Genomic DNA, 24,600 nt, shown 5'->3' on the forward strand with positions numbered 1-24,600 from the left:
AAGCTGGGTGTTCCTAGCAACCTGGTCTTTGTTATGTAAAGCATTCCATCCTGGCCATGCCTGATTCCTCCTGGGGACCACACACCACTTCTCTGGGCCTCTCTGTTATTGTGCCAGATGTTGCCAACCTGGAGGTGAGCCTGGCATTGTCTGTTTCCCACAGCTTCTGCTTTATGGCGGTCCACCACATGGCTTCTCTTCCAGAACATAAATGTGTAACCAAGCAGGAATATGGCAGGTTAGTATACATTCTACACAGACCCACTTGCCACTCACCTCACACCTCTTCATGTGCTTGTTTTCATCAGAACAAGACCCCACCTATGAGAACAAGTTGCCTTGTTCACATCTGCCTAGACTCTACCAGAGCCTAGATGCACCTCAAATCCTCAGCAAGCTGCTTCTGGCCTGGGGTGGCCCAAACTTTTCAAGCCTCATGTCTGTCAGGTGACAAGTGGTGCTCCTCGATAAAGAACATGACTACTCCTAGATATGGTAGAGGAGAAAGTTTATTGTAGATAAAGGGCAGCATAAGCAGAGGCAGACATCTTGGAGAGAGTGTGGTGTAGCCTCTGCCGATCCTCCTCAGTGAATGAGAGAAAACAAGACAATTTCAGAGAAATCTTTTGTGTCAATATAAACACATTAGTAATAATCTCAGAGTTCCCCAAATGCATCAGTGTCACATAAGGAAAGAACAAAACAAAGCAAAGCGCTGTCCCTTGGAGAAGTTTCACTAGGAGTGGGAATTCTCTACTTCTCCCTGTGTCTTCTCCTGTCTGTACTCTGTTGTAAGGTCTGCATGAATGCTGTCTTGTGAATCTGTCCGTCCCTCATGTATGTTTCTAAAGGCTTTGCTCTTTCTTTTATTGGGGAGCACAGACAATATCACATGGGGGAAAGTGAGAGATATTTTACAGTTTTATACAGAATTAAACTTTACTGACTTCTCCTGACCCAGAAACACTAAGCAAACATTCACTTAACAATAGCTGTATGCTGTTTCTAGCATTTATGGCAGGTAGTTATGATATAAGGTTGCTTTTAACCTATTAGTATTCAGTACCATAGCACACATATAAACATATATATGCATTAATCATTGGGTCAGAGGAAGAATACATAACTTGAAATTAAAGCTATATATTAGCTTAGGTTGTAAAAGATGATTGCCAAGGCAAATAAAACTGGTTGTTAAATTGTTATCTAACTTAAAGGCAGGTTAAACACAACCGGGTGGTGGTAGCCCACGTCTTTAATCACAGCACTGAGGAGACAGGTTAAACAGACTTTGCACACAATAGGAAAGCAGTCTTAAGTGACCTCAGGGTGTATTATTTGTTTGGTCATGAGGTCCAACAGAAGTTCCAGACTCTTAGAATGTAAGAGACATTTTCATAGTATGTCACCACAGCCTTTAATTGGACCTAATGCAACAGCACAATGGAGCATTACAGGGGATTATCTTCCTGCTGAACAGTATTGATTATATACAGGGAGGGAAATTGGACTGCAAATGAAGGACAGTACATGTACCAATTACGTCACAGCTCTTGATAAGCTAGAGGAGGTTCCTCCACCCATTTTGGGAATAGCTTCAAGGCCATCTAAATTTCAAGTCTGAGATGCTGCCTTTATAGTGGTTTGTCTTGGTAAATATTAAAAATAAAAATGCCTGAACCTTTTAACCTGTGCTAGTGCCAGCACCCGCTTAGGGCCACATGGCACTGTGGGTTATTTTTATTTCAGTGGCTCCACGCTGCCCCCAAGTACTCTAAGACTCAGGCAATCCTCGAGCCATAACAGCATGGCACCTTGCCACACTGGTCCCTAGAGTGGGGCCGTATGGAACTAACCATAATTTATCTCTGGTTAGTATCTCTCCCGGTGGCTCTCTACTTGCCATGAACTCTCTGGTTCCAGCTACCCAGTAAAATCAAGATGCAACAAACTATAACCCAGCAATAAGATTTACGTTAACTTCTCAATCCACAACACATGCACACAATAAACTCACAACCAGTTGATAAGGATATGAACTGCCCACCTAGATAAGATAAATTGACCTATAGAGATCCATCCCTTAAAAAAACATACACAACTACCTAGGGCCATTCAAGAACACCCAGATCTGGGTCGTCCTTCTCAGTCTCCATCTTGATTCTCCTCCCCCTGCCCCTTCTCTCCCCCCTTACAAAGCTTTGTCCCCCGCCTTATTTTTTTTACTGTCCAATCATGGCCTTGACCTAACTTGTGCCAGTCCTCACCTGCATATAGACATCAACCTACAATAGTTGGGCTGAGCCAAGGCCTCCTGAGACCATTGCGGTTTCCAGATACTTAAGTTCTTTGCAGCTAGAATTTTCTAGAGTGTAGTTCACCCAGTTGACAAGAGATGCTCTAGGCTGCCAGACTTGATGGAGAAGTCTATTCACTGAAAAGCCTCAACTGTTGGTTTCTGGCAATTTCACTCATTCTCATGGAGGGGGGAGGGGAGAAGGGAGTCTAGGATAACCTATAATATTTAAAAGCTCAACACAAACATCCCCACCAGCACTGAACTGTTTTCAATGTGCAAAAGTGCCTAAATCCTGCCCAGTGCTGACCAAAGTTCAGTCCCTCTGATCTTATGTCAGTCATATCCTTAAAGGGCACTCCTAAATGTTCCCTAGATTTGTCAGTAAAAATTGACAAAATGATGCCATTATGTGAGTATATTGTCTCTGTTCAGCCACTCTTTTTAACCTATTGAGATAAGAATTTGGCTGTTCATTTACGATTGTTTTATTGTTATGTATACAAATATGTACACACCATTGAGCACAGATACCCACAGATTCCAGAATACGGCATTGATATTCCAGAGTTAGATGCAGGTCCTATTAAAGACCTGACCTGGGTACCAGGATCCTAACTCAGGGTCTCTGGATGCTGATTCAAAGGTGGAAGACAACAGTGGGGGAGACTCAGAATACCTTTACGTAATTGTTTTTCAGGCAAAAGGAGACTCACCCAAACAATTCAAGCTTAGTCTCACTGAACTGTTAGCTCCTTCCACAAAGTCATAGGTCTGAAGGCCCTGCAGGGCCTCTCTGGCAGTCTATGGTGGTCACAGAATGAATGAAGGCCCAGGTGTACTAACAAAAATCAGGGTTTACACAGGCTGAACTTCCCTCCTCCACCAGCTTGCCCAGATGTGAGAAAAGGTCTTGGTCAGCATCCAAATCTCAAATATGGGGGCAGACATGATCACAGCTCTCCTGATCCTGGATAGAGACTGCTAGAGCAGTTTCTGCCCCAATAACACCCTGGCATTCTTTTTCTGTCTTTACTTCCAACATATACAGTCAATAGTTCCAAGCTGTTTAAATAACTGATATGGTTTTTGGCTTTTCAATAAATGCTGGCTGACACAATTTTGCCATTTATAGCACCATAAATATTAACTTGGCACATAAATACTCATCTTTTCCCCATTTGCCAGGAAAGTGGGACGGCTAGCAAGCATCACCGTCCCAAGTTCTATGCCATCACTGGAATCATATCTTTTCTAGTTTCACTTTTTTGGGGGGAAGGGGCGTAAGAGGTATTGAAAACAGCTCACGATCTCATAACTTGGAGATAATGCTGAGGAGACACAGAAACCTGTTTTCTTCAAACTGACACATTTCACTGTCACACTGCAGCCGTTTAACAGTCTCTTCACCAACAGCCATTTTGTTACTCCATATTTCCCAGGATAATGCTGAGAATTTAGGAGAAAAGTAAGCCAGATGTAGTGTCACATGCCTTTAACCCCATTATCTGTAGGAAGACAGGAGGATCTCTATGAGTTTGAAGCCAGCCAGGTTGGGGAGAGGAGGCAGCAGCATTGCAAGTGAGTGTCAGAGCTAGGTCTTCTGTATAATAAGTACATAGATATCAGAGGCCATCATTAATTTTTGTTTATTTTGACTTTTAACAGTTGAAAGAAGTCACCATATTATTCTGTTAAATCGTAACTTTATGTTGTATGTGCATCAATGATTAGAAAAACAAGTGAAGAACATTTCCCTTCTGGTATCACAAGCATCTCAAACCCACAGAACATGGAGCAGTATACCTATACCATCCCATTTCATGAGTGTACACGCTTATGTCATGTCTTTGAATCCACAGAAAATTGTGCAAAATATTAACTTGTACATTAGGAATGGTTACATGACAGACACTATTCCAACGTCACACATGCATTTCATCACTGTCCCCACCACCGCCCTATGAGGTTAGAACTCTATCCCACATACAGAATAATGAAACCCAAACCAGTGTAAGTGATATGAGCACTTTAAACGTGCTTAAAATTCATATAAATGGAGTATTATGTACAGCTTCTGCAGCTCAGCGTAATTTTCTGAGTTGGAGGACATAAGTCTTCCACATTTGCTATAATTCTCGTTTTGTGTGTGGTAGGTGCTTGAATAGTATCTTTTTATCCTTTATCCCCAAGTGGCTTTGTGGCCTCTTGCACCCCACATTAGGACTACAGTGTGAACCACCACACTGAGCTTTACGCTCTTTCTGAACTACCAAACACCTCTGCACGGTCTGTTCTGCTAATGGCAAACAGGATTCTGCTGGCCCACTAGCTAAACACTGTTGTCGTGAGTTGACTCACATTTGTCATTCTTCACATTGGTCTAGAACGGGACCCACTGAATAGAACACACAATTTTATAAGTCTTTCCAAGTTGCCTGGCAATCCATCTTTTGTAAAAGGGGGTCTGAACCCCAGTTGTTCCACCCACTTCATACTTAAGCTTTCAAAAGATAACTTCTCTAAGGATTACTAAGAAAGTCCACATGGTTTCTTCTCTGTGGTTTGACATCCTTCAGTAGGGATGTAACTGATCACACTAAGCAGGTTTAAGAGCCCATCTGATATCCATTACTCCATAATGGTCTCAGCCCATCCCTAATCAGTTCCTCAGGCAGTGGAGAAAGGCCATGTTCAAAGAAGTATTTTCCAGGCCAAGTTCAAGTATAAGATTAGACATGGTTGCCACGACAATGAGAAGCGGTCAACCAACACTCTACTACTACTCAAAACCATCAATTACTTGGCTCATACCTAGCAGCTGTGTACTTTTAAGTACAACTTTCAATACTTGACTCAAGGCCTGTTTTATAAAGTATCCCCAATCTGTCTGATCAAGACCCACTTAAAGTTCTACTCCTGACTTGGCAGAACTAGATTCTTTCAGAGAGGCAACTTTAAATACAGATATAGAAATATATGTATATATAAACACACAATCATGCTATTTTGAAAATGTATTTCATATGAGTGCTTTGTATGTATGTCTGTGAGCCATGCACATCCGGTGCACACACAATTCAGAACAGGGCATGGGATTCTCTGGGAATGTAGATGTTTGTGAACAGCACGTGGATGCTAGGAACTGAACCCAGGCAAGAGCAACACAAGTACTAGGAAGACTCATTTTCCCAGATTGGAGAAGCAGCATTTTTTGTTTGATTGTTTTGCAAAATCTGTCAACATAAACACACTAGCATAGATTTTCCAAGTGCTTGGTCAGGCTGCAGTGGCAAGCATTAACTGGAAACCCAGATTACACTAGCAATTAAGCACAGTCCTCAAAAGAGAAGGGAGCAGGAGAGATTAAAGGACAAAGGTTCAGGATAGTCATGACTATGAACAAAGAGGTATACCAGAATCATCCTTATAACTAACGTGTGAACAAGACCTCTGTAAAGCGTGGTCCCAGGACTGACTTCTAGTTCATTCTTCAGACAGCTAAGTTACTCCACCCAAAGACTACTAAAGTCCAGACAAGATCCTACAGACAAGATCCGTCTTGTATTCTTTCCCAATAGAGCGACATGGCTCACCTCCCAATCCAACATAGCTTTTTAGTCAATTAGGGATTTTGTTTGTTAGGTTGGGGGTGGGGTGGGTTTTTGTTTTTTGTTTTTTGTTTTTTGAGATAAGGTTTCTCTATGTAGCCCTGTCTAACTGTCTTGGAATTCCTAGGGATGCCACTGCCTCCCAAAACCTGGTCCCAGTTAGTTTACTGTTAGCAACATGACTTCCAGGACTTGTTTAACAATCCACAGCCTAACCAGATTCCTTGCCATTCTTCTCTGGATTGCTTTGTCCTCAACACATATTATCATCCAGAATACAATCTAACTCATTTATTGACTTATAGATCCAAAAACAGCAGGGCTTTACTCGGTTCTGGTCACTGGCATATGGTAATCCTCTTATATCTCAGCTGAAATGATGGATTAATGTTGCTTGTCTAGATCATGCAATGGAACCCAGCACCCTGTCCATTTCACTCACCTCTGAGATTACTTTAGGACCATAGCTAATAACCAAAAATCTATTATACACTGAGGCCAAAGCTCTTTAGGAGACAGCTGAGAATGTAAGTTCTTGGCCTTAAAGTCAACAGAACAGGCACCAACACAAGCCAACACTAAAGAACTGGGGAACGAAATGGCCCCTTCCCAACAGACACAGCTTACTAGGTTACAGACATGCTTCCCAATCACAAACAGCAAGAATTATCTAAGGAGTCCTGGCTGACAGAGTCCTGGGATAACCTAGGGGCCAGGGCCTCTATCAGACCCCAGAGAACGTTCTGTTCTTTACCAACATCACTTTTCAGCAATAAGACTGAGGAGTCTCTGAATTTTGAAACCATCAAGCTTCCACACCAAGAACATCCCAGCCAGAAAGGCCTGGGCCTTTACAAAGGTTTCCCCAGTGCCTACCACTTAAGTTCTCTAGAGATGTAATCAGGAACTACTCCCCACCCCACTGTCATCAAAGACCCCAGGCTAATCTCTAAAATGGCTTTTCACATGCCTGGTCAAATTGGAAGACCACCCGAAGGTCTTCCCACACACGATGCACTTGAAGGGCCTTTCTTTTGTGTGACATCTCTTGTGGCTAATGAGATGTGAATGCTTCCTGAATGTTTTCCCACAAGTGCTGCATTTGTGGCAGGCTTTCTTAGTGGGCACATTCTGGAATGCGGTGGACATGGAACTCTCATGAGAAGGGTTATCAAGGGGCTTCTTTCCACTTAGTTCTAATTCCTGAATATTTACCCTTACATCCTGACAGTAGGATAAGCCAGGCTTATCTGATTGTAGGCTATATTCAGACTGCAGTGTTCTGTGTTTTCTCTGATCAACAGAATGGGCATGTGTCCCAGCAAAGTCTTTATCATGCCACTGAGATTGAAATGGTTGCTCTGTAGTGTGGATCCTCTGGTGATTAACAAGACGATAGTTTCTATCAAAAGATTTTTCACACAAGTTGCACTTAAAGCGTCTCTCTCCACTGTGTATTCCCTTATGATCTAAAAGGCTTCTTTTACGTGTAAAGGTTTTCCCACATTCTTGACACCAAAAGGGCTTCTCATCAATGAAGATTTTTGACTGTAGATTTGAAGTCTCTTTACTTTCATGATACTTACGCCGCTTGTGCAAAAAGTGTTTTCTCTCATGTCGGTAGAGATTGGACCTCCATCGGAAAGCTTTTTCACACTCCCTGCACTTATAGGGCTTCTCTCTAGTGTGAATTCTCTCGTGAATGAGAAGAAATGAGCGATTATGGAAGGCTCTGCCACAGTATTTACACTGATTAGGCTCCTCTGTATTATGACCACTCTGAGGAATGGCAAATGCTGTATCCTGACTAAAAGGTAGAGAGCCACTTTCAGGTTTTATTTTAATAGCATGTCGCTTTTGCTTCATATGAATAATATAAGAGGACCTAGAGGCAAATGTTTTCCCACACCCACTACACTGGTACAGTTTCTCCCCTGTATGAATCCTCTGGTGCTCAATGAGTGACTTCTTTTGAGTAAAAGTTTTCCCACAACTCTGACACAGAAAAGTTTTCTCTATAGTAGAGATAACCTGAGACTGACTATAATTCTGCTTGAAGTCTTCTTGACATCTCTCTTGATTACGGACCTCTTTGCCATGTAATTTCATATGACGAGTAAAGTTTGACTTCCACCGAAAGGTTTTCCTACATCTGATACAATTATAAGGTTTCTCCTGTGTATGAATCCTTTGGTGTTCAAGAGCATAGGACCTACAGGAGAAGTGTTTCCCACACTGGCTACAGTAAAAGTTTTTCTCCTCATCCTGGTTTATCAAACAATGACTGACATCCAAGCTGCAGGGGAGAGCATTGTTGTACTTCCTGGATTCATGTTTCTGTTTAGTATGGGTTTTCTGGTGCAGACGGTAGGTTGACAAACGCTGGAAAGCTTTCTCACATGAACTGCATTTGTAAGGCTTCACTCCAGTGTGAATTTTCTCATGTCGGATACAGTTTGATCGCCACTTGAAGGCTTTCTCACACACCCTGCATTTAAACAGGCTTCCTTGACTATAATATCTCTGATATTCAAGATGGGAATGGGAGCTCTTCCTTAAGGTCTCCCCACATCTGTCCTTTTCATTCTCTTTCAGTCCAGTATTCTGATATACACCAAACCCCTCAACTGTGTCTCTGAGCCCTTCCCCATATTTATTATTATAATGGTGTGAACTTTTTCTGAAGTTTCTGTCATAGCCATGTTTAAAGGATAGCTTTTTCCTAGAAACACTCACACACTTAACATGTTTTAACTCAAGAATATCACTGTTTCTCAGTATCTCAGATTTTCTTCCTGCCTTTTGACTAATGTCAGTTCCTTTCTTCATCTCTTTCATTTGTACGGAATCCCCACAGGACTTTTGTAACCTACTCTTCTGTTCAAAAGATTCTTTGAGTCCTGTTCCCTTAGAAGCAGGACATCCTGATGGCTTTACACAGGTTTCTGTGTATTTTGAAGGTTCCTGTTTCAAGATGAACTTGCTTGGCTCAATTTGAAGCTTACCTCCTGAGGGAAAACAAGAAACAAAAACACATGTACACACACGCACCCACACAACACAAAAAAGTGTATTTTTCTTCCATATTTGGAACTGGAAAAGGCAACAAGGAAGTATAAATATGATTCTTGGTAGCAAGAATTTTGCCTGACTGTCATTACTTTATACAAAATAGTTAAGGATAAGACAAAGAAAGAGTATCTCAAATAACAGGAAAGGGAGGAGAGAGGGCCAGATACAGCAGGTAGAGGGAGGGACACAGAAATCAAATCTAGCAGGGCAATAAACAGACCTAAAGAAGAATATTAATAGCAATAAAGAAAAATTATGGCACAGAAGCACCACAGAGAAGTCCCCAAAAACCAAGACCTGGAGCTCTAAGTAGGGCCTTGCTGAAAAAAAACTAAATCTCAAGCTCATCACACAAGGAGAACCAAACAAGGAAGAAGAACCAGAACGGGTAGATGAACAATTCAGACTTAGCGCGGCACAGACATGAATTAGAGCTCAGTGGGAAGAGAACAGAGAAGCCCTGTGATGAGCAAGAACTGACACTGAGTCGCCTCGGAATGGTCGAGCCTGGAAAGAAATGGCCTATTATAAGCCAAGCAGGAAGAGCCCCAGGTCCATAGCATCCCTTAGTAACTCCTGGCAAATAATGGAGTAAGTCCCCAGTGAAATATTTAACCATATGAAAGAAAGGAACAAAAGTAAGAGGGGAATGATGTGGTAGGTTCGACCGAGCTCACCTTCAGGGGCAGCATCAGGTTCCCTCTTAAGCTGAACTGTGCAGATATTCATGCCCCACGGCTTCCTTGCTTCCAGCCAGGAGATCAGAGCAGGTTTGGGAGAAGAGCCCACTGCAGAAAAGAAATGGGATGTGAGATAAGACAGGTCACACAGAACCACCTTCTAGGACCTACAGTCCTGGCAGAGAGGAAAAAAGGCCAAAAAGACAAATGCAAGAAGCTAGGAAAGAATGCCTGGCCAGCCATTTGTGACAGCCCTAAGACAGTGATTCTCAACCTTCCTAATGCTGAAACCCTTTACAACGGTTCCTCATGTTGTGCTGACCTCAGCCATAAAAGTATTTTCACTACTACTTCATAACTGTAATTTTGTTCCTGTTATGAATAATGTAAATATTTTTAGAGAAACACATTTGCCAAAGGGGTTGAAACACACATGTTGAGAACTGATGCCCTAAGCACAGATGAGAGGATGAGAAAACTTACAGGAAAAGGGGCTTGAAGAATCCTCCAGAGTGGAACTGGAAAGATACCTTATCAGGTATAGAGCACTGGCTGCTCCTCCAAAGGATGTGGCTCAATTCCCCACATCCACATGGTGGCTAACAATCATCTGTAACTCAAGTTCCAAGGGATCTGAAGCCCTCTTCTGACTTCCATGAGCAATATATGCAAGTGGTGCACAGACACACATGCAATCAAAATACCCTAAAATATCTAACAACAACGATAATATTCCCCAGAGGCGAGAAGCACACAACTACTCAACTGGCTCCGTCATCAGAGTTTGACTAGGAACTCAGTCTTCCCATGACCTCACATGGCAGACATCACCATCTCCATTACTCAAGGACAGTTTAGTCACTGATTAAGTAATAAGCTTGGTGGCTACAGAACCAAAATCTACAACAAGGGCCCTTTCTAATACATTGTAATAAAAAACAAGGGCCAGTGAAGACGGCTCAGGAGGGAAAGGCCCCTGCCACCAATCCTAACTAGAGTTTGGCTCACAGGAGGAAACTCTTCTCGCTAGCTATCCCTGACTGTGTGAGCTATCCTGACTGTATGAACCACCGCATGCGAGCACCTACATGCATACATGGCCATGCACATAAATGAGGATTTTTTTTTAAGATTAAAAAAAGAAAAAAACAAAAAAAGAAAAAAAGAAAAAAAAAAGGAAAAAACAAAAGTGAAGGTAACTAGGGATACTAAAGACTTACCCACAGAAACTACATTCCCATAATTCTCCAGGATAACATCCCTATAAAGATTGCGCTGAGCTGAGTTCAAACATCCCCATTCTTCTTGAGAGAAGGTCACCTCCACATCCTGGAAAGTCAAAGTTTCCTGAAAAAAAAAAAAAATTGAAGAACTATGATTTAGAGCTGATTCGCAGCTCTTAGCTACCAAGAAGGTCATGGGCCTGACATAGAGTTAACACTGGATAAATTTGGCAAAGGTAAAAGGCAGCAGAAAGCTCTGGACTCTGACTATGAAGTTATATGGCAACCCAGAATGAAGAGAAGAGAGCTGCACCACCCATAGAACAGCCATGCACGTGACACCAGAAAAGACCCAGAGCCCTAGGGCTCACCTGCAGCTTAATTACCAACGGCTTGTTACCTGGTGTTCTATGCTCTCTTCTATCTGGAAATAGTCAGGCATCGAGACAGCAGGAGAATCTGAAGGAAAAAAGAGTCATGAAGAGTTGTCCAGCTCTGGACACCCAAGAAGCTTACACTCCTCACTCCTAGGGGATTCCAGGACCTACAGGCAAGCAGACTGCTATTCAAGAGGCACGAACATCCTCAGTGTCTGTTGGGGACTAGGAAAGGGAGAGTAGAATGAAGAAACCAACCAGAAATGAATCACAGAAGCATTCAAGAGAACCCAGAACTAGGTGACGAAAGATTCTTGTGAGAGAATAGCTGATAACAAGACAACAGTATAGGAAACACAAGAGGTATGGGGTACGGTATTAAGTTAGTGTCTAGGCAACGAGTGAGTACCACCTCGTCCTATTCCATGTGGAGTCTCCAAGTAGTCTTCTAGAGCAGAGCTCTTCCCCACATGTGACGCAGGGGACCATATCTGTGCAGCTTGCAGAGGTCCAGTGCCTATCCAATGCACATCTGGGTTCTGAGTAAGGCATGAGTCCTGGCAAGAAGAAAATGTCATGAGAACATTCCTATAGGAATCAGAAAGCAAACTCAGAGAATACTCCCATGGGCCAATCTGTAAAGGCTTAGACCACCAGGCCCTTTAATCACTTCCTGGCAGAAGGGACCCAGAGAAAAAGGTGATAGAGAAACTTTTCGCCCCTTGGCCTCCCTACACCTGGAAAGAGTCCAACAGGGTCCCACTTAACATAAGGACGCACTGGGCAAGTCAACAATAGCAATCCTCACATGCACAATGAAATCTCTCTACCACCCAATACTTGACTTTAGGCCTAAAGATGAGAAAAGGAGTAAAATGAGCACTGGTTCACAGCAGAGACCCAGACACAGATACTGAAATGTCCAGTGACCTCAGAGAACCTCACAAAATAGTATCACTACTCGAGAGACAATATTAATTTTAAGGGTCAACCAGGAATCAAACCACAAAGAAAACCTCTCCTCCTATCCCCAATGAAGCAGAGAACAGGAAGGAAGGCTTTGCCAATTGAACTTCAAACAGCTCTGTCTCTGAGACAGGGCTTCCTTAATGTAGAAAAGAGTGCAGAAGGCTTTGGTTAATGCACTTAAAGGAGTCTTCCTGGCACAGTGGCTGACACTATTTCTAAACTGATGTGAATAAGCCTTAGGCTGAGGCCACTGAACATATGACAGCGACCAAAAACATACATCTAGACCTAACCATCTACATCTAGTCATAACCAAGCTATACTTCTATGCTCAACCTTATGTCATTTCATAAATTACTATCACATCCCTGTATACATCTGTTTTGTTAAAAATGACAAATGTACTTTTAGATTTTTAAAAAGGTACATTTTAAAATAAGCATTACTTATGTTGATTTATTACCATTTAACACTGATAGACTATGATCAAATGTTAATCTAATTTTTGTAATAAATTTGAGGGATAAACTCAGAATTATTAGTAATTTTCAATGCATGAATTGTGCATATAGGCTCATGTTTTTATATAAATGAAATTTTGAAAACTAAGAAAAAAAATGAATGCTTTTTGAAAGAACTCAAAGGGGGCCAAATGTGTTGGCACAAACATTTAATCCTAGCACTCAGGAGACAGATAGGTCTTTGTTGGTTCACTGACAGGGCTATATAAGGAGACCCCATTTCAAAACAAAATGAAAACCAAAAGACAAAGGACCAGAAGGCAGGAAGTAGCATAGCACCACTTTACTGACAGTTGTGCTTCTCTATACTAGGAGTTAGGACCAGGCACATGATAAAACATTCAAATAGTTACTGAACAAATCCCCATAATTATATCGTTCTTGCATTTCTTTATCAATAAACTGACATCCTAAAAGGGTGACTATGGTGACTTCATTTTGTGACCTCAGATAAAATTTGTCTTTCTGAGCAAAGTGCCAGTAACTAAAAACAAACAATTCCAGGATGACTCACAGGGAGTAGCACTGTTTGAAAGGATTAGGAGGTCTGGCCTTTGTGGAAGAAGGTGTTTATAGGGGTGGGCTTTGAGGTTTCAAAAGCCCACATCAGGTTCATTTTCTCTCTGCCTGTGGGTAAGGATGTACCTTTCACCTAATGCTCCAGCATCTACCAGCAGGCTACCATGTTCCCCAGTGTTGGTTTGTACATGCTAGGCCCAGGGAGCAGCACTGCTAGAAGATATGGCCTTGTTGGAATAGGTGTGGCTTTGTTCAGTAGGTATGTCACTGTGGGTGTGGGCTTTAAGACCCTCATCCTAGCTCTTGGAAGCCAGTACTGTGCTGGCAGCCTTCAGCTCCTCCTGCACCATGCCTGTCTGGGTGCTGCCATGTTCCCACCTTGATAATGGACTGAATCTATGAACCTGTAAGTCAGCCCCAATTAAGTATTCTTCTTTATAAGACTTGCCTTGGTCATGGTGTCTGTAAACAGCAGTAAAACCTAAGATAGAAGTTGGTATTGGGGACCAGGGGTATTGCTGTGATAGGCCTGACCATGCTTTTGTTTGGAAGAATGTGGATTTGGGGACTTTGGATTGAAAAGCAGTGGAATGCTTTAAACGGAGCTTAACCGGCTATCTTAGTAAGAATATGAAAGACTTTGTTGCTGAGATTGATTTGAACTGTGCAGACATGGCCCAAGAGGGTTCAGTGGAGAAGAATTTCAGTATGTGGCTTAGAAACTGTTTTTGTGGTATTTTGCTAAAGAATGTGGCTGCTTTTTGCTCTTCTCTGAAGTGTCTACCTAAGTCTAAGGTAGAGATTTATGTTAATTGCATTGACAAAGGCCATCTCAAAAAGGTCAGCATAGACTTTGTTCTCTGCTTAAGTCTTATGAAGAGCATTTTGAACAAGTATAGCAAGCTGAGAAAGGAAAAATATAAAATACATGGCTTGCGTATTAAAGGGGCACCAGGAAGTGAAATAGAGCTGAATCCTGTGTTCTAGGAGATAACAGGCTAAGGGATGTTGGGGCAAGATCCTACCCAGCTAAATTTAAACCCAAGCATGGTGGTATACACCTTTAATCCCAGGAGATAAAGCCAAGCAGATCTCCTGGAACATGGCCAGCCTGGGACAGAGTAAGTTCTAGGTAAAGAAAAGCTTAAATCCAGGTGTGGTGGTACACACCTTTAATCCCAGGAGACAGGCATGCAGATCTCTGAATTCAAGATCAATGGTCAATTTACAGAGCAAGATCCAGGCCAGCCAAGCTTAGGCAGTGAAGGAGTAGGAAAAGAGGAAGCTGGTGATGTAATAGAACAAGGGAACCATATTCTAGCTCCTACAAGCAGCAGAACTCAGGAGAGTCCAGAATTAAAGGGACGACTGGGACAACTGATGCTGGTTAGCTGGAGCTAAGAAATTAGCAATGATTAAGAAGAGACCAGCATCACTGAGGTGAAATCTTCTGGGAAATGTTTTCTGGGAGCACAAGGAAGCTGTGTGTAGGTTGATGTCATTATGCAGGTAAAGGCAGGTACAGGATAGAACGAGACCTGTCATTGGATGAGAAGGAAGGATGGGCGGGAGAAAGTTTTAGAGGAGGAGACTGGAGCAAGAGGGGAGCAGCTGAGAACATGAAGACGGACATGAAGACTTCTCTCTGCACATTTACAGGTTGTCATGACTAGTCCTAAGGGATGGGTGTGCACAGGGCTTTGTGTCTAGATGAGCAAACTATATCTTATATAGGTGGGTGATTTATATCCTTATCAATTGGTTGTAAGTTAATTGTGTGGATGTATTGTACATTGAGCAATTAACACATAAATCTGGTTGCTGGGTTCCAGTTTGCTGAGCAATGATTTCACTGGGTATTTGGGAGTGTGAACAGTCCGTGACAAGAAGCCGTACTAGGCTATCGAATGCTTGGGGCTAGCATGGCATGGGGCCACGATAGCACGGCCCGCAGAACACAAAGGGGACTGTGAAAGTGGTAACAGAGAAACAGGTAGAGGTCCTAGAGTGCACGGATCATGTGCCAAGTGGGAACTCCTTTTTTAATTTTACCACAACAGCTATGTCCCAGTGATAGCCAACATTACACCTCATGCTGCAGCTGGACTTGGTAACGTGCAAGAGTCAATCAGGTGCTACTGGTTTTGAAGGTATGAAGGGATCATGAAGAGAAGCTAAGGCTTGGCACTGTGAGAGGCCATGGAAGGCCACTGGTGAAGGTGCAGCCTCAGATGTAGTTGATGTCCCAGGACTGAAGGGGTCGTGCAAAGGAGTTGAGGCTTGGCACCATGAAGAGAGCCTACGAAAGGCTAATACTAAAGCCTTGTTATAGCAGAAGACCCCAGAATATTGGAGATGCCAGTACCATGGGATGGGATGACCACCAAGAACAGCGTAAGCAGAGGAGTGGGTCAACCTGAGCTTTGAATACTACAAAGGGCAGAGCTGGAGGAGTGATACAAACCCTTTGGAGAAATTCAGAAGACAGTGTGTGGATCCCAGACATTGGAACAAGAAACTGTGAAGTTGAAATTGCCTGGAGACCCCAAGATGTTCAAGATGCCAGTGCTGTAAGATCTGCTGAGGAAAGCTGCTAACAGGGAGGGGAACCAGCCCAGGAGAAAGAAGTTTGTTGCAGTCAACAAAAATAAAAAAGGAGCTGGGGATCTGAAGACCGCTTTGACATCAGACATGGAGATGCAGAGTTTGGAGTTTGCCCAGCTGGTTTCCTGTCGTGCTTTGGAGATTACAGTTAAGTGATTGGATGAAATCTTAGAAGAGATTTGAACTTTGGACTTTAAACATTGTTGAGACTGCTGTAGACTATGAGGGCTTTGGAAGTTGAACTAAATGTATTTTTTTTTAGAACGCTTCACGAATTTGCATGTCATCCTTGCGCAGGGGCCGTGCTAATCTTCTCTGTAATGTATTTTTTATTGTGCTATGTTCAGGTATGGCCCCCATAGACTCACATGTTTAATCAAGCCTATGGAGGCCAGGGAGTGGAATGTTACAGTTTATATATGCTCAGCCCAGGGAGTGGCACTATTAGAGGGTGTGGCCTTGTTGGAGTAGGTGTGTCACTGTGGGTCTCGGCTTTAAGACCCTCATCCTAGCTGCCTGGAAGCCAGTCTTCTGCTAGCAGCCTTCAGAGGAAGATGTAGAACTCTCAGCTCCTCCTGCACCAGACCTGCCTGGATGCTGCCATGCTCCTGCCTTGATGATAATGGACTGAACCTCTGAAAGTATAAACAAGCCCCAGTTAGATACTTTCCTTTATAAAAGCTGCCATGGTCATGGAGTCTCTTCATAGCACTAGAATAGTGACAACACAGGATCGTTGCAAAAATTAGCCTGACTTCCTCATTTTTACTAGTTGGGTATTTTGGCTTTCATAACTGTCTTAGTTTGCAGCTGCAAAAAGGAAACCTTGGGAATTTTCCAGCCAGGATGTGGTTTTCTTGCTTAAATATAAACCCCAGGAAAGGATCAGGAGTACACTTAGGGGTCCCAAATACCCATAGATAGTCACTAGCCAGCTAAAATAAAGGCTTTCAATTGGCTCACAGACTGTATCTGGGTAGTCTTCCCTGGTGGGAGCCCCACAAAAATATGTGTAAGAATAGTAAGGCTAATGGACAAAGCTTAAAGTTGAGGCCTTCCAACCTTGCAGCCCAGAGGATGGCCCCAACCCTTGTGCCCATTCCCACTCCTATATCCTCAAAAGCATTCAGAAAAGGAAACATGGCTCATGCAGACTTCTTTTGTGTTTTTCATTCAGATATCAAGATTCCTGACTCCTTTCAGTTCCCTTCAGCCCCTATCACTCTACAAGGCTATGGTCAGTATCAGGCAAATTCAGATCTTATGTGGAGATGGACCTTCTATGACATAAACACATATCCAAAAACTAATTCTATGATGTATCAATACCTGCCGATCCTATTTTGATGTGGTCTTCATCTGCAAAATACAAGGAGCACCTTGCTAAAGGATCCATGATCAGTCCAGTTCTCAGACGCTCAGGTATCAAAAGGATTAACAAGGGGAGGCTCTCTACGTTTCTCAAGCTTACAGATCATGAGGACCATCTCACTCACAAAAAGGGCAGGCAGAACTTACTGTGCACACCTACCTTCAGCGATGTCCCATCAAGATCCCTCTGCAGCTCTTCCAGCAGAGCCACAACTTCTGCACCACTCTCAGGGCAATGGAGTTGTACCCATGTCCGGAGCTCTCCAGGCAGGATGCTCAGAAATTGCTCCAACACCAACAACTCTAACATCTGTGCTTTGGAAAGAACATCAGGCCTCATCCACCAGCGGCAGAGCTCCTGGAGCCGACTCAGAGTTTCTAAGGGCCCAGACGATTCGTGGTAGCGAAGCTGTCGGAAGAGCTGACGGAACAGCTCCTGGCCAGGGCGGTTAAGTGTCTGCGGCCTGGCAGTCTCCACTGAAATACAGCCATCCTCCTCTTCTTCCTTCTTTACCATATGAAGGCGGCCGTGTTCCCTTGACATCTGCACTGAGCGGGCAGCATAGCACCTGCCTGGAGGCATCCCTCCTATCCAGAGTCACCCAGACGAACACAAAACAAATCTGTTGCTGTCACCTAGTCACTTCTGTATCCTTGCTAGTATCTTCACAACACTGCAGTGTGTGGTGTTATTTGGTAGGTCATCAGAAGTCACTGGTAAGAGACTGAAATAACCAACACTGATGTTCAGAAGAGAAGAGACAAGAAAATGATGTCCCCACACATGATGGAGCTTAGTCCTAGAACAGAGAAGAAAATGGTGCCTGCACATGATGGAGCTAGGTTCTCAAGATGGGGATCACTTTTTTGTGTGAGAAGACACATGGGCTTGAGCACCTGTGGACTGAGACCTAGGGTGGTAAGCTAATAAAGTATCCATGAATACAGTTAAGTCATTTAAAGGGCTAGAAAACACAAGGGGCTGATAAAAAGGTCAAACCACACGCAGTCGCATATTGGGAGACATGGCATAAAAAAGCTTACCAAGTTGATATTTAGTTTATTTCCTATCAGAATCTCAGGAAGATGGAAGGGAAGGTGGGAAAGCAATTTAGTGGTAGAACAATTGCCTAGCACACACAAGTCCCTGGAATTGATCCTCAGAACAAGAAAAGATGCTTGGCAAGAGGAGAGCTATGTATGATGATAATACAGTCTGTATTGAAAGGCAAATGGGGATTAGCTAAAAGTTACTTTGAAAACTAAAGTAGAAGAAATAGGTGTATGTGAATTTGTTAAATTTTTATTTTGTGTGTCTGAGTGCTTTGTGTCATAGCATGCATGCTGAGGTGGTCAGAAGTCAACTTACAGGAGTCATTCATTGGGTTTCAAGGACCGAGCTCAGGTGCCTTTACACACTTAACCTTACTTGATTTCAAGACTTAAGGCCACACAGATAGCTTGAAAAATCAAGCCAATGTAGTATTGGTGGAGAACAAGCACACAGATTAAGGAAAAGCATATGTGGAAGCAGAATCTGTAGAGACTGGATGAGAAAACAGGAGTTTTGTTGTTCCAACGCGTTGGGGGCCACCCCACTTCAAGAAGGAGACAACCCTGAGTAGACTCTAACATAACAGGGAGTTATATACCTTTGATAAGGGCAGATTTTAAACAATAAAGGCAGAATTCAAACAACAGTACCTGGGTGGGCTACTATTGGTGGAGCAAAGCTACTAGGAGCTAAGCCCACTTATACACCCTCTGTTTCAGGAATGTTTCAGGCCCACTTATACACCCTCTGTTTTTGGGAAACCTAGCCAGTTATCTGTTCTTATCAGTACACCTACAACTTGCTGTTTCATGAACCATGAACCGAAAGAACAATGGGAGGGTGGTGATGGTGATGAACTGGCCTTGGGCCCTGTACGATCTTCCTGCTTGCTTGTCTTTATAAGCCACTGCCATGAAATAAAGTTTGAGAGCTTGATCAGACAACAACTTGCTCTCCTCCTTTGCACCTCCTGTCCCCCATTCTTTCACCCCCTCCTCAGGTCTCCACTGAGCACCCCCACCCCGAAGGTAGGGGCTCCCGGCACAGCAGTGACCTTCAAACTGACTGGCGGTCGGTGTGGGTCGTTTGGAAGTCATGGGTGGCTTTGTCTGATAGTTGGCTTGAAGTTGTTCCAGGAAATAAGCTGGCTCTATTCTTGCTGAAAGAGAGGGGGTCTTAGTGCTAGGAGGTTTGTGGTAGAATGATATCACTGGCCTTAGATTGACCCCAACTCTGGCTCTTTCAAGAGGTAGAGCTTTCTGCTTTAGTTACATGATGAAATTTTTAAAATATTGAAAGTTATGTAGCAATTAAGCAGAACTATAGGGACTGTAGAAATGTTTCGGTGGTTAAAAGCACTTGCTATGCAATTATGAGGACTGGAGTTCTGATTCCAGCACCTACATAAGAGGCCAAGTGTCTGTTACACTCCAGCTCTAAGGAATCACTGTTCTTCTGGACTCTGTATGTACATATAAACATACGTAACTACACATACATGTTTGCATACACTCACTCAGACAAAAATAAATCTAGAACTTGGTTTCTAAATACCATTCTCCAATAAAAGAATCAGGGTTCTATGGAGAAAATACAGGTGTTTTGCAATATCAGAAAATCAGTGAAAGGAAAAAATTATATACTTAAGCAGGAGCAGGTAGCTCAACAGGTAAAAGCACTTACCTCACCAGAAGCCTGAGTTCCATCCCTAGAACCCAGATAAAAGTGGAAAGAACTGACTCCATTCCCACATTAGTACATTGTGTGTGCAGACACAGTGAGAAATAGTAAATTAAATTTTAAAACAATAAAAAAAAAGAATTAAGCAAGCCAGGCATGGTGATAATGCTGTTATATCCAAGCACTTGGAGAGTGGAGGCAGAAAGATAAGAAGTTCACACTGACATAGACTAATTAGATTTTAAGAAGGTTGGACAGTCAAGTCAGCTAGTGACATCACTTTAATCCCATCATTTAGGAGACAGAGGAGGGCAAACTTTTGTGACTTGAAGGTAAAGCAAGTTCTAGCCATGGCTATGTGAGACTCTGTATCAAAAACATACAACAAAGAGAAGAAATCTTCCTCACAAGACCTCCCAATAAAAATGTACAACACCAAGCTCATTGATACAGGCAGGATGCTAATCAGGAAGAGAACGTTAAGGAGAAACAGAATACTTGAATGCAGAACTCAAAATTCTTTCCTCACCCCAAAACAGTACAAATTACAAAAACAGGTTTTAAAGTGGTGAAATTTCACAAGTGCCAATAACAAGAACGCATCAACCTTATCTAAGCACAAGATAAACATTAGCTAAAAGGACATTCTAAAATTCCAAATAACAAAATACTTCAAAAAAGAACTTGGGGACTGGAGAGGTGGATTGTTGATTTAAGAGCACTGGCCAGTGCTTTCAGAGGAGCCTAGCTGACCCTAGTTCAATCCCCTGTGCCCACCTGTAAGCTTATAACAATTCTTTAACCCCAGTCTTATCTTGACACTCTCTTCTGGCTTCCACAGGCATCAGATACACACATGATGTACAGACACTCACATGTACAGACAGATGAAACATTTACACACTAAAATAATTTTGTTTAAGTTTTTGTCAGTGTTGTAAGTATGGTTATGCTTGGTAGTGACCAGTACAACAAGGGGAAATAAGAACATAAAGGCCTACAGAATGGCCACGGAGTAAAGTTATCTAGTGACAAGACTGTGGTTCAGCTGACCCTGAGTTCAATGGCCAGAGCCAGCACAGCAAGAGAGAACCCACAAGTCTTCTGATCCCCACAAGTACACTGCCACACACATACACTCACACAAAAATAAGTTGTAGGGCCAGGTGTGGTGGCACCCACCTTTAATCCAGCACTCAGGAAGTAGAAATAGGTGGATTTCTAAGAGTTCTATGCCAGTCTAGCCCACAAGTATGATGTATGAGTGGCCGGTTAGGGCTAAAGCTTGCATTGTACCAGGGGCAGAACCCATGACAGAAGTTTCAAAGTTTCAATAACATGGGTTTCCAAAGCTTAGTTAATTAGAATAATCAGTGGACATCCTGGAGCTGTTTATGTCTGGTCAAGAATGAAGCTCTGGGGGTTGGGGATTTAGCTCAGTGGTATAGCGCTTGCCTAGGAAGCGCAAGGCCCTGGGTTCGGTCCCCAGCTGCGGAAAAAAAGAACCAAAAAAAAAAAAAAAAAAAAAAGAATGAAGCTCTGGCCTTTGGTCACGGCAACCATCATCCAGTTAACTCAACAAATTGACGAACACAAGGGAAAGAGGAGAGGCACTCCGTATATATTCTCTAGGAAACATGAAGTTGTTCCTTTGGCCACATACATGCGAATCTACAAGAAGGGTGATATTGTAGACGTCAAGGGAATGGCAACTGTTCATTACCACAGCAAAACCGGAAGAGTCTACAATGTCACCCAGCATGCCATGGGCATCACTGCAAACAAGCAAGATAAGGGCAAGATCCTGGCCAAGTGGATCAATGTGCTGATTGAGCACATCAAGCACTTGGAGGAGCAGAGACGGCTTCCTGAAGCGGCTGAAGGAGAACGATCCAAAGAGAAGGGCACCTGGGTTTGGCTAAAGTGCCAGCCGGCGCCGCCGCTGAGAAGCACACTTTATGACAACTATGGGAAAAGAGCCTGAGCTGCTGGAGCCCATTCCATACCGATTCATGAGCTAATGTGCAAAAATGAAGTAAAGTGTTTTCCTTAGACTGAAGTGTGTTGTCTTCTCCCTGAAAGAAAATGTTAAAGCAAAAAAAGGAAAAAGAACGAAGCTCTGCTGGGCTGGGAATTGGAAAAGGAAGCTCACGAAATGGGAGTCACCTAAAGCTAAATGGGGTTCCCCCATCGGTTCATTTGCTTCTTTTTAACATTTTACTGTCAAGCAATTCGGACATCACCAAATACTTCCTGGATACCAGAAGCCACACCCCCCCAAAAATTTTTTTTGAGGTTGGGACGGTGAGTGATTTTCAGCTTTCAAGTGCGTTATCAAGGCTCAATTTCAAACGCGCCCTTTCAGCTTATAAAACATTTCTATCTTTATTACTTTAAAATTTGAGAGAAGGGCTCATTAAGCTGCCCATGTTCCCGGTCTTTCTGCCTCAGCTTCCTTAGTAGCGGGGTTCACAGGCCGAAGCCACCACACCAGGCTGTTCCAAGCTTGGTTGTTTTTTTTTTGTTTTGTTTTGTTTTGTTTTTTATATTTTTCACATCTCAAACATTTTACATCACAACCGTAGGGCTTTTTTTTTTTTAAAAGACTATAGCATAATTAACCCACACAGTTAAACGTGGACCGACGTATGGAGTTTCTGTCTAGAAGTTAGAATGCCAAAGAGTCATAATGGCGGACACCGGACTGCAGGGCGGCACCGTTCCAACCATCGCTGTTCCCTGGAGAACCCCCCTGGACTACGACGCCACTGGGGACTGGTCACTGCAACTGTGCCCCGCCACCCGCTCCAGCACCCGTCCTCCCAGTCACTCACCTACTCTCAGCGGAGAACTCCGCGCTCCTCCTGATGACTGTTAGCTCGCTGGGCCCACTTCCTCCGCGGGCCTCTCTAGGAGAGCGGAAGTACACTTCTGCTGTTCGTCTAGGAAACCCGGAGGAATGCCATCTCGGCTGCTCTCTACCCAAACTCCTCCCAGGTGTTAAACCTCCAAGGTCTTAGCCTAGGTGTGTGACCCCACAGAACACAACTTGACGACAGATCCATTCGATGCAATGGCAAGAGGTTTATAGATCCGAGCTGCTCAGCCTCGCAGGGAGAGTCAACCATGAACTCAAAAAGCGCATATCTTTTATAACATCCTTGTAAGTGGGGGAATGAACTACTATATTATGATTGGTAGAAAAGCAGCAGTATATATATTTTTAAACTCATTGGTTAAAGGTCGGGAGGGGGGCAATTTTGTCAGGGAGGTTGTTGACAAGTTGCGGTTCTTCACGGAATTCAGAACAGGCAGGGGCAGGGCAGTTATTCCGAAAACAGTTATTGTTTTGTCTTAACTTAACTTGGTAAGAATAGCCTGGTCATCCTGACCACTAAAACTTTGTTTTTTTACATTTTTCAGTACCTTGTTTCTACATTCTCAAAAACTTTGTTTCCACACTTTGAGACACCCCCCACCCCCAAGTAAGATACCAAAATGCAGATCAATGCAAAACCAAAAGGTTTATTTTCTGTCGTGTCGACCTTCGATTAGTCCCTCAAGGCAAGTGACTAGAAGGCGACCTCAAATGGCTATTACAAGAAATTTTTATACTTTTTAGGGGCACAGGTTACATCAGCAAGTTTACAGCTCAAACTTATTAGCTAAGCATATTGACCTTTAAATCTGTTGGCTAGCAAGCATCAGTCAGTACGTTCTGAGAATTTTCTACTCAAGATTGTTCCCGTGGGTGGAGAATGGAACTTGGCCTAGCCTTGACCAGAGGTGGGTGGGTATAAGGCTGGCAAAAGCCCCTAGGGTTCTTCACACACACACACACACACACACACACACACACACACACACACCTTTTTCTTGTACAAGATCCAGTCTTGGAGCTGCGCTCAGGGGTCTCTAGCGAGCGACTAACTCATTCTTCAGGTCCTGTCCTTAGGGTCTCATATTGTTGGAGCAGGACCATCAGCTATACTGCACCTATTCTCTCTTTTATGAAGACTATAAACTTGTTGTCCAAAGATCAACAACAGGAGAACAATTAGGGGTCTTAATAAGGTGGCTGAGGGTGGTTAGCCAAGGGGAGGCATGAAACCAAGGCTAGAACCAGCACTGACTCTGTTCTCTTTCTCTCTTCTGTTTGGCTAGCCCTCCTCTTGCCTTGGCCATCATCATACTCCAATCCGTACAACCTGAGTCCCCAACTTTTTCCCTTTAGCCATTACATTGCTTCTTTGCCTTTCTTAGTGAATCTGATCATTATTGGGTTGCAGGTGACGATTGCCCCGGGTGGGGGTGGCGGAGGAATCCCAATACCCTCAGGTGATGTGTCCTAGGATGTGCATTCCCTACATGAACGTATCACCTGTGGGAGACCCCCATTTACGTTTGCCCTCGAGGTAGAAGAAGCTGGGCAGAAGTTCACTGATGCAGGGTTCCAGACCAGTTTTATTGCACCACCTGGGGACAGGAAACCACGGGAGACACCTACTTGAACCCTTCTTCTTGGGACTTGATCACTGTAAAATAGAAATTACACGACTGGGGGGGCTACCAGGGGGACTGAGGGTATTGGGGTACCAAACAGGATCTCAAAGGGGGTCACGT

The 24,600-nt window shown here is 43.3% G+C and overlaps 1 protein-coding gene, 1 long non-coding RNA gene, 1 other non-coding gene and 1 pseudogene across 5 annotated transcripts; 2 read left to right on the forward strand and 2 right to left on the reverse strand.

The window, feature by feature from the left end:
• The first annotated feature begins 23 nt into the window (after positions 1–23).
• LOC148004398 (uncharacterized) lies at positions 24–19,238 on the forward strand. Its single transcript, XR_015628171.1, has 2 exons — positions 24–238; positions 17,050–19,238. It is a non-coding gene; the product is annotated as an uncharacterized LOC148004398 (long non-coding RNA).
• Zfp445 (zinc finger protein 445) lies at positions 3,922–22,876 on the reverse strand. 3 transcript variants are annotated; one of them, NM_001191802.1, is made up of 7 exons: positions 22,812–22,876; positions 17,404–17,968; positions 11,669–11,816; positions 11,283–11,341; positions 10,880–11,006; positions 9,657–9,767; positions 3,922–8,915 (listed from the first exon to the last, which is right to left on the reverse strand). In NM_001191802.1, the coding sequence occupies exons 2-7, from the start codon at positions 17,824–17,826 to the stop codon at positions 6,850–6,852; spliced, it is 2,934 nt and encodes a 977-aa protein (NP_001178731.1). In that variant the 5' UTR covers positions 17,827–17,968; positions 22,812–22,876; the 3' UTR covers positions 3,922–6,849. The 3 variants fall into 3 exon arrangements, with proteins under 3 accessions (NP_001178731.1, XP_087417712.1, XP_087417713.1); XM_087561586.1 differs by having other exon boundaries at positions 3,930–8,915; positions 11,672–11,816; positions 22,812–22,873; XM_087561587.1 differs by having other exon boundaries at positions 3,930–8,915; positions 11,672–11,816; positions 17,404–18,043; positions 22,812–22,873.
• LOC120094411 (U6 spliceosomal RNA) lies at positions 16,125–16,226 on the reverse strand. Its single transcript, XR_015628359.1, has one exon. It is a non-coding gene; the product is annotated as a U6 spliceosomal RNA (small nuclear RNA).
• LOC148004399 (large ribosomal subunit protein eL21 pseudogene) lies at positions 21,509–21,961 on the forward strand (annotated as a pseudogene).
• Positions 22,877–24,600: the final 1,724 nt, after the last annotated feature.

The sequence above is a fragment of the Rattus norvegicus genome, chromosome 8 (genome assembly GCF_021556685.1).
Source record: "Rattus norvegicus strain SHRSP/BbbUtx chromosome 8, alternate assembly SHRSP_T2T, whole genome shotgun sequence".
NCBI classification, from domain to species: domain Eukaryota; kingdom Metazoa; phylum Chordata; class Mammalia; order Rodentia; family Muridae; genus Rattus; species Rattus norvegicus.